This window comes from Oryctolagus cuniculus, chromosome 5, assembly GCF_964237555.1.
Source record: "Oryctolagus cuniculus chromosome 5, mOryCun1.1, whole genome shotgun sequence".
NCBI lineage: Eukaryota > Metazoa > Chordata > Mammalia > Lagomorpha > Leporidae > Oryctolagus > Oryctolagus cuniculus.
Genome location: NC_091436.1, coordinates 53,496,710 through 53,512,540, shown reverse-complemented (window position 1 = coordinate 53,512,540; position 15,831 = coordinate 53,496,710). Strand labels below are relative to the sequence as shown.

General features: G+C 38.1%; 1 protein-coding gene across 1 annotated transcript in view; it reads left to right on the top strand.

The window, feature by feature from the left end:
- The first annotated feature begins 8,876 nt into the window (after positions 1–8,876).
- RFX6 (regulatory factor X6) overlaps positions 8,877–15,831 on the top strand; it is a 62,300-nt gene continuing 55,345 nt past the window's right edge. The window contains exons 1-4 of the mRNA XM_002714772.3: positions 8,877–9,153; positions 9,422–9,578; positions 11,993–12,116; positions 13,843–13,904. Coding sequence (XP_002714818.1) covers positions 8,931–9,153; positions 9,422–9,578; positions 11,993–12,116; positions 13,843–13,904 — 566 coding nt within the window. The 5' untranslated portion in view covers positions 8,877–8,930. The remainder of the gene's footprint in view (positions 9,154–9,421; positions 9,579–11,992; positions 12,117–13,842; positions 13,905–15,831) is intronic.

Below are 15,831 nucleotides of genomic sequence, written 5' to 3'. Positions count from 1 at the left end.
TGGCAGCTCGTGACAAGAGCCTCGGGTGATTACTGAAGTCATAAATAAGAGTGTCAATTGTTAAATCAACAACAGGAGTCACTGTGCACTTACTCCCCATGTAGGATCTCTGTCCTTAATGTGTTGTACTATGTGAATTAACAGTATAACTAGTACTCAAACAGTACTTTATACTTTGTGTGTCTGTGCGGGTGCAAACTGTTGAAATCTTTACTTAGTATATACTAAATTGATCTTCTATAAATAAAGATAATTGAAAATGAATCTTGATATGAATGGGATGAGAGAGGGAGTGGGAGATGGGATGGCTGCAGGTAGGAGGGAGGTTATGGGGGGGGGAGCCACTATAATCCAAAAGTTGTACTTTGGAAATTTATATTTATTAAATAAAAGTTAAAAAATATAGAGTAATTTTATTTGTATCACTAATGTTTCTGTAAATGCCTTTTCAAAATCCATATTTGTCATAAAACTGTATTTAATATTTTTTCCATTCTGAAATAAATTTATGCAACTTTAAAGCATGAAAATTAAAAAAGAAAGCACTTACTTTCCTTTATGTTTCCTAAAGACTGTAATCTGGGAAATCACTCTTCCTTCCCACACAAAACTTGCCAGCTTGTCACCAGACAGTGTTGATTTGTCCTTTAAATAATATTAGTTATCTACCCCATTACCAATCACATACTTCATTTCCTGGCCCTGATTGTGGCACAACTGGAATCTAGCTATGGCTTCCTAGAAAATATCCGTCTTGATTTTCTCCAAATTAATTTATCTTTTACACTGACTTACAGTTTTGGACGAAACAACTGTTCTAACCATTAACTGGACCCCAACTAATTCTCCTAAATTCTCACTTGCTGTACAATTTTAATCTCTACCTTTATTCTTTATGGACTCCTGCAATCTTCTTAGCCATTCCTTGACCGTTCTTTCTCTCTCTGCTTTGTGCTCTCCTCTCAATCTTCTCTCATCTGACATGCATTAAGGTCCCCTTCCCTCAAATTAACATATGGTATAGTTAAGATGGAAGAAGGAAGAAATCAGACTTAAAAAAGGAATGGAGATATAAGCAATTGATGTTTATGGAACCATAGCAAAACTTGTAGCTCATCTTTTGAAAATGAGCCTAGGAGGTTTGCCCAAATTTTGTCAATTCCCTTCCCACAACGTCTGGCATAAGCAGTACTTCTCACCTGCTAAGAAAGCAGAAGATTCCTAAAGTCATTTCCTTTTAACTTGAACTTCCTTATTGTAAAACATTTTTCTTTATTGTGATAAAACTTACCACAAATATAAAATTCAGTGGTTTTTAGTACATTCACAGTGTTGTATAACTGTTGTCACTAATTCCAGAATATTTTCATGGCCCTAAAAAGAAACCCATACCCTAATGCCCTACCTCCAGCCCCTGAAAACTCCATTAAGTTACTTTTGTCTCTAACTTTATTTATTCTGGACATTTCATATAAGTGCAATCATATAATATATGACCTTTATATATGACTTATTTTACTTAGCACATGATTTTTAAGATTTATCTATACTGCAGCATGTTATCTGTACTTCATTATTTTTCTAAAAAAGATTTGTTTTATTTATTATTTATTTGAAAGACAGAGTTTCAGAGAGAGAGGGAGAGAGAGTGCATGAGAGATATATCAGTCTTCCTTCCACTGGTTTACACCCCAAATGGCAGCAATGGGCCAGGCTAAAGCCAGGAGCCAGGAGCTTCATGCGAGTCTCCTATGTGGGCACAGAGGCCCAAGGCCTTGGGCCATATTCTGCTGCTTTCCCAGGAACATTAGTAGGGAGCTGGATTTGAAATGCAGCAGCCGGGACTCAAAATGGTACCCATATGGGATGCCAGCACTGCAGACGGCAGCATAACCACCTATGCCGCAATGCCAGCCCCCACATCATTACTTTTTGTAGTGGAATAATATTCCTTTGAATGAAATAACACATCATATTTATCTATTCAACAGCTGAAAGAATTTTAGGTTGTGCTGACTTTTTGACTATTACTATAAACATTTGTAAACAATTTGTTTCTGTTTTTGGTATGTGAATACACATTTAATTCTGGTGGGTATACACTGTTGGTGGGAATGCAAACTAGTGCAACTATTATGAAGATAAGAAGATTCATCAGAAAACAAAAAATAGGTGTACATTATTACTCAGCTATCCAATTACCAGAAATATAAACAAAGAGAATGAACACATGTGAAGGGTCGGTGCTGTGGCACAGCAAGTTAAAGCCCCAGCCTACAATGCAGGCATCCCATATGGGCGCCAGTTCAAGTCCTGGCTGCTCCTCTTCTTATCCAGCTCTCTGCTATGGCCTGGGAAAACAGTAGAAGATAACTCCTTGCACCCCAGCACCTGTGTGGGAGACCAGGAAGAATCTCCTCTCTCCTGTCTTCAGTTCAACTCAGCTCTGGCCATTACAGTCATTTGGGAAGTAAACCAGCAGAATGGAAGATCTTGCTCCCTTTCTCTCTAGCTCTATGTCTCTCTGTAACTCTGTCTTTCAAATAAATAAAATAATTTTTTTTAAAAAAAAGAAATCAGCATGTAAAAGTTACCTGTACCCCCATATTTATAGCTAAGATATGGAATCAACCTAGATGTCCATCAGCTGATGAATATATTAAGAGTGGGAATAAAAGAGGGAAGAGATGTGCAATTCGGGATATGCTCAAGCTGACTTACCTCAAATGGTAGAGTTAGAAACATATCAGGGGATTCCAATTCAATCCCATCAAGGTGGCATGTACCAATGCCAGCTCACTAGTCCCAGTGATCAATTTCTGTTCACAATTGATCATAATGATAGGACTAAGAACCAAAGGGATCACCTAAACAAGAATAGTGTCTGCAAATACTAGCTGATAGAATCAAAAAGGGAGAGAATGATCCAACATGGGAAGTGAGATACACAGCAGACCCATAGAATGGCAGATGTCCTAAACAGCACTCTGGCCTCAGAATCAGCCCTTAAGGCATGTGGATCCGGCTGAAAAGTCCATGAGAGTATTTCAGGCATGGAAAGCCAAGACACTCTGGGGGGAAAAAAAAAACCTAAATGAAAGTTCTCCACAAGTGAGATCCCAGTGGAAAGAATGGGTCATCAAAGAAGGAGGTACCTTTCTCTGAAGGGAGGAAAGAACTTCCACTTTGACCATGGCCTTGTCTAAAAATTATCAGAGTCAGTGAACTCAGGGGGCTTCCATAGCCTTGGCAGCTCATGACAAGAGCCTAGGGTGATTACTGATGCCATAAACAGGAGTGTCAATTTGTTAAGTCAACAACAGGCGTCACTGTGCACTTACTCCTCATGTAGGATCTTTGTCCTTAGTGTGCTGTACATTGAGATTTAATGCTATAACTAGTACTCAAACAGTATTTTTCACTTTATGTTTCTGTGTGGGAGCAAACTGTTGAAATCTTTACTTGATGTATGCTAAACTGATCTTCTGTATATAAAGAGAATCGAAAATGAATCTTGATGTGAATGGAAGGGGAGAGGGAGTGGAAAGGGGAGGGTTGCGGGTGGGAGGTATGTTATGGGGGGGAAGCCATTGTAGTCCATAAGCTGTACTTTGGAAATTTATTTTCATTAAATAAAAGTTTAAAAAAAAAATGTGGCATACACATAGAATGACATGCTATTCAGCCACAAAAAGAATGAAATCCAGGGGCTGGTGTTGTGGGGAAGCAGGTAAAACTGCTGCCTGGGAAGTTCATGTCCCAGCTGGTTCATGTCCCAACTTCTCCACTTCTGATACAACCCCCTACTGATGGCCTGGACAAAGCAGCAGGAGATCGCCCAAGTACTTGGGCCCATGCACCCATGAGGAAGACTCAGAAGAAGTTCAAAGGAATATTAATCAGCTATAATTTTTTTTCAATATTCTGTATATTAGCTACTACTAATCAGAGAAAACATGTAATATTTGTCTTCGGGTATGGCTTAATTCAGTAAGCATAGTGATCTCCAGTTGCATCCATTTTGTTACAAAGTCAAAATTTTAATATTTTTTAAAAAAGAATATTTATTTGAAAGTCAGAGTTACAGAGAGAGAGGGAGAAACACACACAGAGAGATATTTCATCTGCTAGTTCCCTCCCAGATGGTCTCAACACTCAGGGCTGGGCCAGGCAGAAGCCAGGAGCCTAGAGCTTCATCAGGGTCTCCCACGTGGAAGTAGGCCAAGCGCTTGCATCATCTTCTACTGCTTTCTCAGGCCATTGGTAGTGAGCTGGACTGGAAGTGGAGCAGCAGGGACTCCAACATTGTGCCCACACTGGACGCCAGTGCAGCAGGCATCGGCTTGACCTGCTACACCACAGTGCTGCACTTGCCCAACCCCCTCCCTCCCAAACTTTCACTATCATTTTCTTGATGGTGTTTTTGATGCAGATATTTTGGTGGAGTTCAATTCATCTAATTTTTCTTTTGTTGCTTGTATTTTTCTATCATATTTAAGAAAAATACATATAAAACAAAGCCATGAGGATTTACCACAGTTTCCTTTTTTTAAACTCTTATTTAATAAATATAAATTTCCAAAGTACAACTTTTGGATTATAGCGGCTTTTTTCCCCATAACCTCCCTCCCACCCGCAACCATCCCATCTCACACTCCCTCTCCCATCCCATTCTTCATCAAGATTCATTTTCAATTATCTTTATTTATAGAAGATCAATTTAGTATATGCTAAGTAAAGATTTCAACAGTTTGCACCCACACAGACACACAAAGTATAAAGCACTGTTTGAGTACTAGTTATACCGTTAATTTGCACAGTTTTCCTTTAAGACCTGGTGTCTTCAGTTCCATATCCAGGACTTTGATTGACTTAAATTTTCATATGCTGTGTGAAGTAGGGTTTCAGATTCATTCTTTTGCATGTGGATGGACACCCAGTGGCTTCAGTAGCATTTATTGAAAAGGCTATTCCTTTCCTCTTGAATTAATTTCACATCTTTATTTAAAATCGAATGTGTGTTATGTATTTTGCAGCTCTATTGTTAGGTTTATGACTTGCCTTAACTTTGATTTGAAATCAACATAAACCTGAATTTATACCATAGAAGGAAGAATCTGAAGTGCTTTCTGTATTCACAAAGTAATCTCAGTGCATCAAAGAAAGAGAGAGAGAGAGACAGAGAGAGAGAGAGAGAGAGAAAGGGGTACATGAACTTTCACAAAACTTTCAGGAGAAAGGTGTTTCTGAGAAACCTTCTGAAATGAAAGAAAAAAAACATCTTTTTAAAAAAGATTCATTTATTTATTTGCAAGTCAGAGTTCCACAGAGAGAGAGGAGAGAGAGAGAGAGAGAGAGAGAGAGAGAGAGAGAGGTCTTCCATCCAATGGTTCATTCCCCAATTGGCTGCAATGGCCTGTGCTGATCCGAAGCCAGGAGCCAGGAGCTTCTTTCAGGTCTCACACAAGAGTGCAGGGGTCCAAGGACTTGGGCTGTCTTCTACTGCTTTTCCAGGCCATAGCAGAGAGATGGATAGAAAATGGAGTAGCCGGGACTTGAACCGGCACCCATATGGGATGCTGGCACTTCAGGCCAGGGTATTAACCTGCTGTGCCACAGCACTGGCCCCGAGAAAACATTTTCTCTTGCCCGTGAGAAGTAAAAGGATCTAATGTTTCAGAAAAGAAATCCAGGTACCTTTTATTGAGGGCTTACTTAGTTCCAGGCACAGTACGAGATTTTTCTTTCTAATATTCCATTTAATTCTTAGATCAATTCTACAATAAGATGTCTTAAGTCACAGAGTGAGAGTCAAGTATTCATCTGCAGAAGTGATTTTGCAGAAGTGTTTCTAGAAGTCGCTGTGGCAGGACAGAGAAGGAAATGAAGTCAAACAAGGGGGGAGATGTCAGGATGGTCTGGTGGAGGATGGCTTCAGAAACTCCAGCTTGGATTTATCAGGCATGAATTCAAGGAGCTGGGCATGTAAGTATCCAGGTACCTGGGCTGTCTCTGCCTATGGGCAATGATGCTCTGGTGGCCAAGGAAACTTCCTCCAAAGAAACTCAGGTGGTAGCCTAGGACTGGTTACTGGAAACAAGCAGAGGCTGAAGCTGGGAAAGCAGTGTTCAGAAAATGTGAAAGGGATACAAGGGATCTGGACAGAGTACCTACAAGGCCTACTGTAGGCAGGAACTATTCTTCCAATTTAGGAAGAAGAAAACAGGTTCAGAAAGGTTAAGTGTCCAGAGTTACAAAGAAAATAACTACAAACACATCTAATTCCAAATTCCTTTTCTTTAATGTAGTGCCCCCTCTTATGAAGGTACTATTATGTAGGAACTTCCACCAATCTCCTCTTTCAGATATCCTGGTTTTTTTTTCCCTTAAAATGGATCAAATTTTCAGGTATTTTTTACTTGGGACTTATTATTCTGTTTACAGAATTTTGTTCATATATATATTTGTGTGTGTGTGTGTGTGTGTGTGTTATTCTCCCTGAGGAGTTTATAGCTCACATAAATTTTCTTTAAAAGAATATTTAAAACACAATCTTAAGAATCACTATTTTGAAAGACCATTCTCCTTATTTATGTATTTTTTTGCCCAGGACCTTATGGCTTGTTTAGCACTATTACTTCACTAAAAGATCAGTCCCTAGAGCTCAAATCAATCATAATAACCACAAATTGGGATAACAGCTTTCCCTGGCTCTCCAGAGCACTGTGTGCACCACAACGCAGGTTTGACAAAGGTTGATTTTAATTCTTCAGATATTGTGTAATTTGTCAGTAAGGTCAGCTTGTCCTGGGCTCTTTAATGTCAAATTTTTTTTCACTACTGATTCAATCTACTTACTTGTAATAGATCTATTCATTTCAGAAGAGAATCACAAAAACAAGGGTGGATGTTTGGTATAGAAGTTAAGATGTCACTTGGGATACTCATGTTCCACACTGGAGAGCGTGTGTTTGATCCTGCTCTTGCTTTCCATTCCAGCTTCTTGCCAATATGCAGCTTTGGGCTTGGGTCCCTGCCACCTATGTGGGACACCTAGATTGAGTAACTGGATCATGCCTTCTGCCTGGCCTACCCCTCGCTATTATGACTATTTGGGGAATGTTAAATGGAATCTCTCTGTCTCTTGATCTCTCTGTGCATGTGTCTACATATTTTTCAAATACATAAAATAAATAAATAAACACTAGAATAACAAAATACTTTAACATTATATTGCTAGGCAGACAGTTTACTTTAAACTAAGGCAACAAGTTCATGTAGGATTTTAAATGATCTTGTGCTTTCCCACTGATCAATTCAATTGAAAAACTGCCAGAAATTCACTTAGTGTCTGTATGACTTACACACACACCTTGGATGTCAAATGTTCAGTATTTTTAAAAAATGTAAAAAGAAATTCCAGTAATTTTTCTGAACATTTTTCTTCTGGCTATGTGATATAAGTGAGCAGAGCATACACAGTTGACCACAAGGACTCCCTTTATAGGTTGGGTCTGAGGGTGACAGTATCCTGACCTTCAGTGTTGTGGAGCTAAACCCCGTGGACTGAGCAGGTTCCCAGGCACTCAGTGAACTGGCAGAGAAGATGCCGTGCAAAGTCATCCTGTGGGGTAACAACCCCAGAGCTCTGGGTGTGTGGGTAAGTGGGTGGACTCAGCCTGAATTCAACAGCTGGAGGTACCAAGTAAAGAGAAACCCTTGGACAGAGCAAGGACGCCTTTCCCACAAGTAGTGCTATAAAATGGGGGAGGTTCAAACACAGAGTTTCATCTGCCTAGGCAAGATATTGCTCATAGACTGTATTACTCTTCCTATTAATTTACCCATCAGTCAACCACCACCATGGGTCCCACTTCGGGTTTCCTATATTAATTTTAATGCAGTGTAGATTAATATTAATGAAAGCTCAAAGGTGATTTCTCTCTCTAATGCTCCAAGAGGGGGCAACAGGCTGTAGGTGGTGATAAGGCAATGTGGGCCCAAGCAGGAACCTTGGTTTTCCTGCAGAGCAGTAGGCATATAAAGGCACCTCACAATGGGAGGATTATGTGGCCATCCACTTGAGGTGGATACCTCAAGTATCCACCAAGGACTCGTGCTTAAAGAGAGCACAGCTCTGATTTTTCCACCACTCATGACTTACCATTTTGGTTTGGAAAACGATTGCAATTTTATTTTCATTCAAGCGAACGCCCATCTCACTGCAGCTAGGTATTAGAGAAGAGGGATCACCAGGGATGCATTTAAATTACAAAATACTGTAGATGGGCGTAAATGCCAGGTGAGGGCCACATCCGGTAGTGCTGCAAGGCTCAGGAATCCCAGTCTGAGTGCCTCTGCGCACAGCAGTGTGTGATGCTGTAGGATTGTCCACCAGCCACTGAGGAGTGCCCTCACAACCCCTCGGGTTATTCCAGGAGTAATTAAGTCCGCAAAGACTCGGGTACTCTCTTCCTCACGCGTGGCTGGGGCCAACTTACGCCTGCATAGAGGAGAGTGAAGTTTTCTCATACCTTCCTGGGAGTTTGAGGTGTGAAACGTGTTACTGGTGTCCTGGGCAAGAAGAGAAGGAAGAGAAAGAGGAAAGGGTGTGGGGACCCGGACTCCATTGCTAAGGGCGTGACGGGCGCAGGTGAGGAAGTGAGTTCCTTGCAGAGCATCTGCTCGGACAGCAGACAGTGGGGAAAGGCAGTGCCCTCTCGGCCTGCCTCTGGGCAGTCAGAGCTGCACCTGTGCACCTACCTCGTCCTTTCTCTGCCCAGTCCGGGGGCCCCTGCAGCTGCGGTCTCCTCCCCCGTCCCTGCGGCCCCGGGTCCTCCGCCCCGCCCCGCCCCGCCCAATCCCGGGCTCGGGACTCCGCGGGGGTGCGGGCCGAGCGACGGGTGCGGAGGTTTCTGACGGCCAGGACGATGGCCAGGGTCCCAGAGTTGGGAGACGCCTTCTCGCAGGCGCAGGCTTCGCCCAAACTTTCCCCGGAGACCCAGCAGGACTGTTGCTTGCAGCTCCTGGGCAAGGGCTTGCTCGGCTACCCGGAGGAGCGACGGTACTTGGCGGCTGAAGCGCAGCCCAGGGGCGCTCCGGGCGGCGGGCTGATCGGGGAAGACGCGGAGCTGCGGGTTGGAGTTAAATCAGGTGAGTGCCTTTCTCCCTCCGGGGATGTGAGCGGGAGGAGGAGGTGTTGTAAGCAGGGCGTCGGTAATCAAAATAAACACTTCCCAAATATGCACATAGGGAGAATGTTCTTTCCGAAAGATTGTGTTTGACAAATGAGATGAGTTCTAGGGGGTTTCGCTTAGCGCTCGGGCCCTCCTCCCCGGATAGGCCACCTGAGGACGCTTACAGGCTACTTCATTGATTTTATATCGTATTTTTCTTTATCATCCCTTCGACCTGCGATCAGAAATGCATTTAAATAACGGTAGCTTTTCCTCTGAAGAGGAGGATTCGGACAACCATGACAGCAAAACCAAAGCAGACGATCAACACCTGTCTCAGAAAAAAACCATCACGCAGATTATGAAGGACAAAAAGAAGCAGACCCAGCTCACGCTGCAGTGGTAAGACTCGCCCACGGGGGTACCAGCAAGCACCTGCCCGCGCCGTGAAAGTCTGCGGTTGTAGGAGCTTTGCTTTCCACACTTTGATTCTCCCTCAAACTTTCTGGGGAAGTTTAGAAGATGAGTTATGAATTTACCCAAAACATTCATTTTTGCTGATTATTTAGTATACAGGCATTCTGAGAAAAATGAAAAATAATCTGCAATACAAATAAAAGCTATACTATTTTGTTCATCATTGATAAAAATTACAATTTCTTTCCGTGTAAGCAATATAATGAACGTTTTATGGTTTATTTGCTGAACATGCAATCAAGTTAGTATTTGTTATTTGGTATTTTTGTGTTCATAAAACAAGGCATTAAAATAATTTAAAAGGAGAAGCAGTCTTAACGACTGCCTTTATCCAGAGGACAAATAAAAAATAATGTGTTGATTGTAAGATGAAATGTGTTTGAAATCAAAGACATACAAAATTAGTCAAGATATCATTATTAGCTTAAGAAAATGCTTGGCTATTTTTATGACACCTGTCATATATGATTTATTATAGTGGAATATCATAAATTTGATTTTGTGAAAATTATTTAAAACTTAGTTTATCAGTAGGTGTTATACGTATACAGAGCATTTTGTAATATTTATCATAAAAGGAAGAAAGATCTTAAGTAAAAATGTAATATAAAGCTTTACTACCTAGTATGAAGAAATAGTAGTACAAATTTCCTCCCAAATTCCAAATAATAAACAAGCAAATAGATAAAAAGGCTATGTATTTACTAATTAGTTATGTAATCTGCTTATGTATAAAGAATAATCTAAACATTAGAAAAATACAGCAAAATATAGAATCAGAAACTATCAAATTTTATTTTTATTCATTTAAAAATTAAAATACAATTTATACATACTATATTTTTGTGCAAATACTTGAACCTTTTCAAATATTTGAAACATAAACCAAATATTCCTCAAAAGCTAGTTAAATTATTGAAATTGGTGTCATGATTACTGCTTAAGAATACACTAAAGCAGTAAATGAACTAATTATCTGGAATATTTGGGTCCAACTATTTTCATTAAGATAATTGGGTCAAAAATGTTTTTGATTTCAGGTATATTGGAAGATCTCTCCCATTTTTCAGTTCAAATTGAATGAGTGGAAGCAACCTTAGATTTATCCAAATTGAACATTGCAGCTATGTGTAGGATTACTCTGTGTTTTGAAAACTAAAACAAAGCCGACAACAATATCAAAATTAGCCAGATGAAAAGTGGACATATGTGTGTCATTAATATCTAATTTTAAACAGCTAAATGTTTCTGATAAAAATTTCCAGTTTTTGAAACTATTACAGTCAATTTTGTATGAATTTTCCATACCTTCTCCTAAAACAAATGAGTGTTAAAGATTTGAGTCATTCCCATTTTTGAGAATTATCCTTAAGATATAGGATTATCTTGGAAGTGTTAAAAATTAAAATTGAAAATTGAAGTGAAAAAATTATCTTCAATTTTCATTGTCAACCAGGTGTTTGATTTATTGTATGCAAATTTATTTTATGTTTTGTTTTGCAACACTAGAGCAATTCTGGGTCTTGTACTTTTTTTTCTCCTTACATAGTTGCAATATGTTGCAATATGAATATATATTTGCTGCAATATATAGTTGCAATATGAATATATATTTGCTGCACTTAACTGAATGGCAAATGAAATTATCTTCAGATTTTCAAATTTTATATAGTTACATTTGTAAAAAATGGGTGAAGGCACTTATAAGGAATTATATTGTGTCTCAGTTGTATAGGATATTTCAGATAATTATAGTACTGTTCATAATAAAAGGTATAAGGATAGAAATAGATTAATATTATTTCAGACTTAAATATATGAGTTTGCCATTATGTATTTGCAAATGAATATATCACCATCTTTTCCTAACTACTTAGGGTTCAGAACTAGTGTGTGAATAAAAGTAAAGGAATGGGAGCATTTGCCAAGCTGGAACCTGTGAGCCCTTTTGTGTTGTAAATATTCTTTTAACTAAAACAGCTATCTTTAATTTCACCATTCCTATTTATATTTCATGGAACAAGCCATGATATACAGTGAGGATTCATATAGAGTAAGACATACTATTGGGAAATTAGACCACACAGAGTGATTTTACTTTAGCTGTGTTACTTTAATTTCACTAGCAGATATTCATTGGGCCATTTGCTCTTCTAGCATTAATTCTTGTGATATTATTTTTAATAATATCCATAATTGTAAAAGTCCATTCAAGTCTACTTATTAACTCATCTGTACAAATGTGTCTGTATTCAAAATGGGTATTAAGTCAATGAGCAAGTGGAAATAAAAGGAGAAAGAAAAGACTTGACTTAATTTTTGACCTCTTTTTCCCTTAGGCTTGAAGAAAATTACATTGTATGTGAAGGAGTTTGCTTGCCAAGGTGCATCCTTTATGCACACTACTTAGATTTCTGCAGGAAAGAGAAGCTGGAGCCAGCCTGTGCAGCCACATTTGGAAAGGTAAATGACATACTGCCTACTGCTTTGTAACTACTATTACTTAATAACTAAAGTCATATCAGGCAAGCAGAATGGAAACAAGTTCATCCAAGATAGTTCTCTTAACAAATAGTAGTACATTCATTTTGCAGGCAGAAATGAAATCTTGTAAGGACTGTGTTTGAAACTATAATGTGTTTCTATGTTGATTTGGAATATTAGAACCCTGGCTATCAGAAGATCTAATATGAACTTAAAACAAGTTTCATTTAAGGAGTAGCATTTCCCTTCAAACAGCATTAAGGACTCCGATATGGGTTGTGTGGAGGGGCAAAATTAAATGAGGTGACAAGTTTCTTGTTAATACTGTTAGTGGCTATTCTTACTACGTAGGTGGCTCAAGTATGTTTGTTCTTAGTAAGTTTTTAATGTTAACTAAATAGGTCTCCTAATTCTCTACTTCATCCTCAATATGTTTATATTCCAAACTCCAAGATTTTATGTTTGGATTGGTTAAATTGTTGTCATTGAATAATCTTCCTTTCTTCCCAACCTGTATGGTTAGCATAGGAATCTATAAATATGGCATTATCATACTAATTAAATTTTTTGAAGAATCAGGAAATAATGTTATTTTTTTGGGAAAGCTTTGATTTTTGATATTCTTGTCATGCTTTGTTTAAGAACCTGGGATATCTCAGAAATTCTAGGAAGTGTGGGTCTCAACTATTGTATCTCATGTAAACTGAAATCTAAATAGTAACCTGTAGAGGGACTCATTGTTCATAAAATAATGAATTCTGTGGTCAAGCCTCCTGTTTTTTTTTTTTTTTTTTTTTTTTTTTTTTTTTTTTTTTTTTTTTTTTAGCTTAGTTTTTCTATTTTGGAAGTTTATCTGTTTGTGTGGATAGTGAGATATAAAACATGATCATCAAATGACCTGCTTCTAGCTTGGACTGTATCCAATTCCTTTTGAGACCCTCTGCAAAGCATATAATCTCTTCAAAACTCAGTTGACCCATTCTATAAAATGAGGAAGTTGGGTAGGACAACTTACGTTCATGTTCGCATCACATTTTGTGCCTGCCATATGACAATATTCTTAACTGTTGACTGCTGAAGCACCTTGAGAATCTGATAAAAACTATAGATTTAGCCCCCCAAGAAATTAACAGATCATAAATTTGTGAGGGAGTGCTGTGAGGTTCATGTATAGAATATAAAATCCAAGTTAAAACTCCTGTATTATGTAGAACATGTTTTTTTTTTTTTTTAATCTTTATAACCTTTTCTTCATTTTAGCAAATTTAGGGAAAGGAGCATACAAAAGAAAACTTTTGTAATGCTACTATCAAGTAAGACAGTGGAAGTTTCATGGGATCTTCCAAAGTGGGGGAAGGATATTTAATTATGGATAAATCTGTGAGTGGAATTATTACTGAGAAACCCAAATCTCACTTGTACATAAATAAAGTAAAAATTGCTTTGGTATTACTATCAAGCAAAGGTAGGTGCAGATATCATCTGCCTTAGACATAGAGAATATTGCAACCTGAAAAGTATCTCCCTGCCTCTGCTGATATATTTCTTTCCAATTTGCACTATTAAATACATTTTCCATAGTAACTCTTTCAATTCACAGCTCATTTAAAGTTCAGCATTTACTTGATCAAAGGAATTGGGAGTGAGTGTCTTGCATTAGAGCCACACATTTTCTAAAAACTGAAGTAGTTGTCTTTCTTTTCAGACAATTCGCCAGAAATTTCCCCTCCTAACAACCCGGCGGCTTGGAACAAGAGGTCATTCAAAGTAAGACATATCAATGAACAAATATCAGATTCTTCGCTTGTATGTGAGGATTAACACAAATGTGAAACAAGTATTGCCTTTATCAGTGACTAGCACTGGGTATGCCCTTCTTGATGAAGTAGACATTTACCAACTATAAGAACTAAAACTATTTTTGTTTTAGATTTAGTATTTAGATTAGTATTTAGTTTAGTATTTAGATTTAGTATTTAGATTTTAGTATAATGCTTTGAAAGCAAAATGACACAGAAAAATCATCAGCTATTACTCTTTCTGCTGCAATAACTTAAATTATGCGGTGATTTCTTGTTGGGAGCCATACCTTCCTTCTGTCTACTTGTTACAAGTATAGGTTCCCTCTGAGAAAAATAATGAAACATATACAAATCCTGAAGCCATTACTGAAAGCATCAGTGTGAAGAAAGATGAATGTGAAAGACTAAATACACGACCAGGAGCAATCAACAACACTCCTAAAGAGCCAGTCCAAAACCAGGGAGCAGGAAACTGTGAATAGAAAGAAATGCCTTGACGAGGTTCAGAGCTTTTTTTCTTTTCAGTTTTCTTTCCAAGAAAATAATTTCTTAGCATATTCTTCTTTTCCATTCAAGACAAATGGCGTGCACAGATCACCTCTTTGGTTGTCTCTTCATGTAAATATAAAGAAAATAAGCTATCACATATATCCCCTCTCAGTGTCTTTCACTTTTCTTCTGGTTTATGGCCATCTCTGTACAACTCCCAGCTACAAGCTTTTGTTTATCTTATATCCTCTGTTCACTGTATTTTCATTTATCTTTTTCTTCTGCATACAAGAATATCCAGATCTCTTTTATGTGAGATAAAAAAAAGTCACCTCAGACTTGCTATCCCCTTCACCTTGCTCTGCTATTTTCTTTCTGTTTTCTAATTCTTGAAAGTGTAGCTATTTGTTCACTTGCCCTACACCTGATCTTATTTTTCTGTTTTAGTCCATTTCTTCATCTGGACAAAACCCTACAGGATAGTTATTACTGTTACTAATCTTTTTTGACTCCTGTCTATAATTTGAGCATTGGTACATAAACATAGGAATAATTACTGTGGTAGTAACATCAAGCAAAAGCAGATACTGACATGATCTGTCTTGGAAATTAAAGAAATATATACAGGAAACTTAGAAAACAGAAAAAGTCTCCCGTGGCTTCTCCATCACAGCATGGGGTCCTCTTTCCTCTTCTACCACTTCTTTTCTAGCTTCTCCACTGTCTCTTCCTGCCCTGACATCTAGCCCTGTACTAATCAATGGAAATATAATGTAACAACATACTTGATTCACAAGCTTCTAGTACCTTAAAAAAGTAAAACAGAACAGATGAAATTAACAATAATAATATTTTATTTAACCCAGTATATCTAAAATATTGTCATTTTACCATGTAATCAGTATAAAATTGCTAATAGTATATTTCACATTTTTTCATAGTAAGTTTTGGAAATTCCTTGTGTATTTCACATTTATAACATGACTCAGTTTAGACTAGCCACATTTTAAGTTCTCAATTCACTGATATAGATAGGAGTTTGCCTTGTTGATTACTCAAGTCACTTGCCCATAACTTTGTCTCTCCTCATTCCCACCTTCATAACCTGGTCTTGGCTCTGTCTTTCTAGTCCATTCAATGCAACTTTCTCAACCTGACCTTCTATGGTACCAATTAAATCTTAAAGTTCCTGTGCTCAGAGACTTTCACCGATTCATAATTTCTACCATTGAAGACAAAACTTTTTTTCACTTTGACATCCAAGATCCAGTATGATTTAGTAGCAACTCGCTTTCCTATCTTATCATCTACTTCTCATTTTTCATCATGGAAATTATACTCTCACTAAATTATTACTCCCAATACTCTTCACTCCGATCTGTTGCTCTTTTTATGCTGTCTCG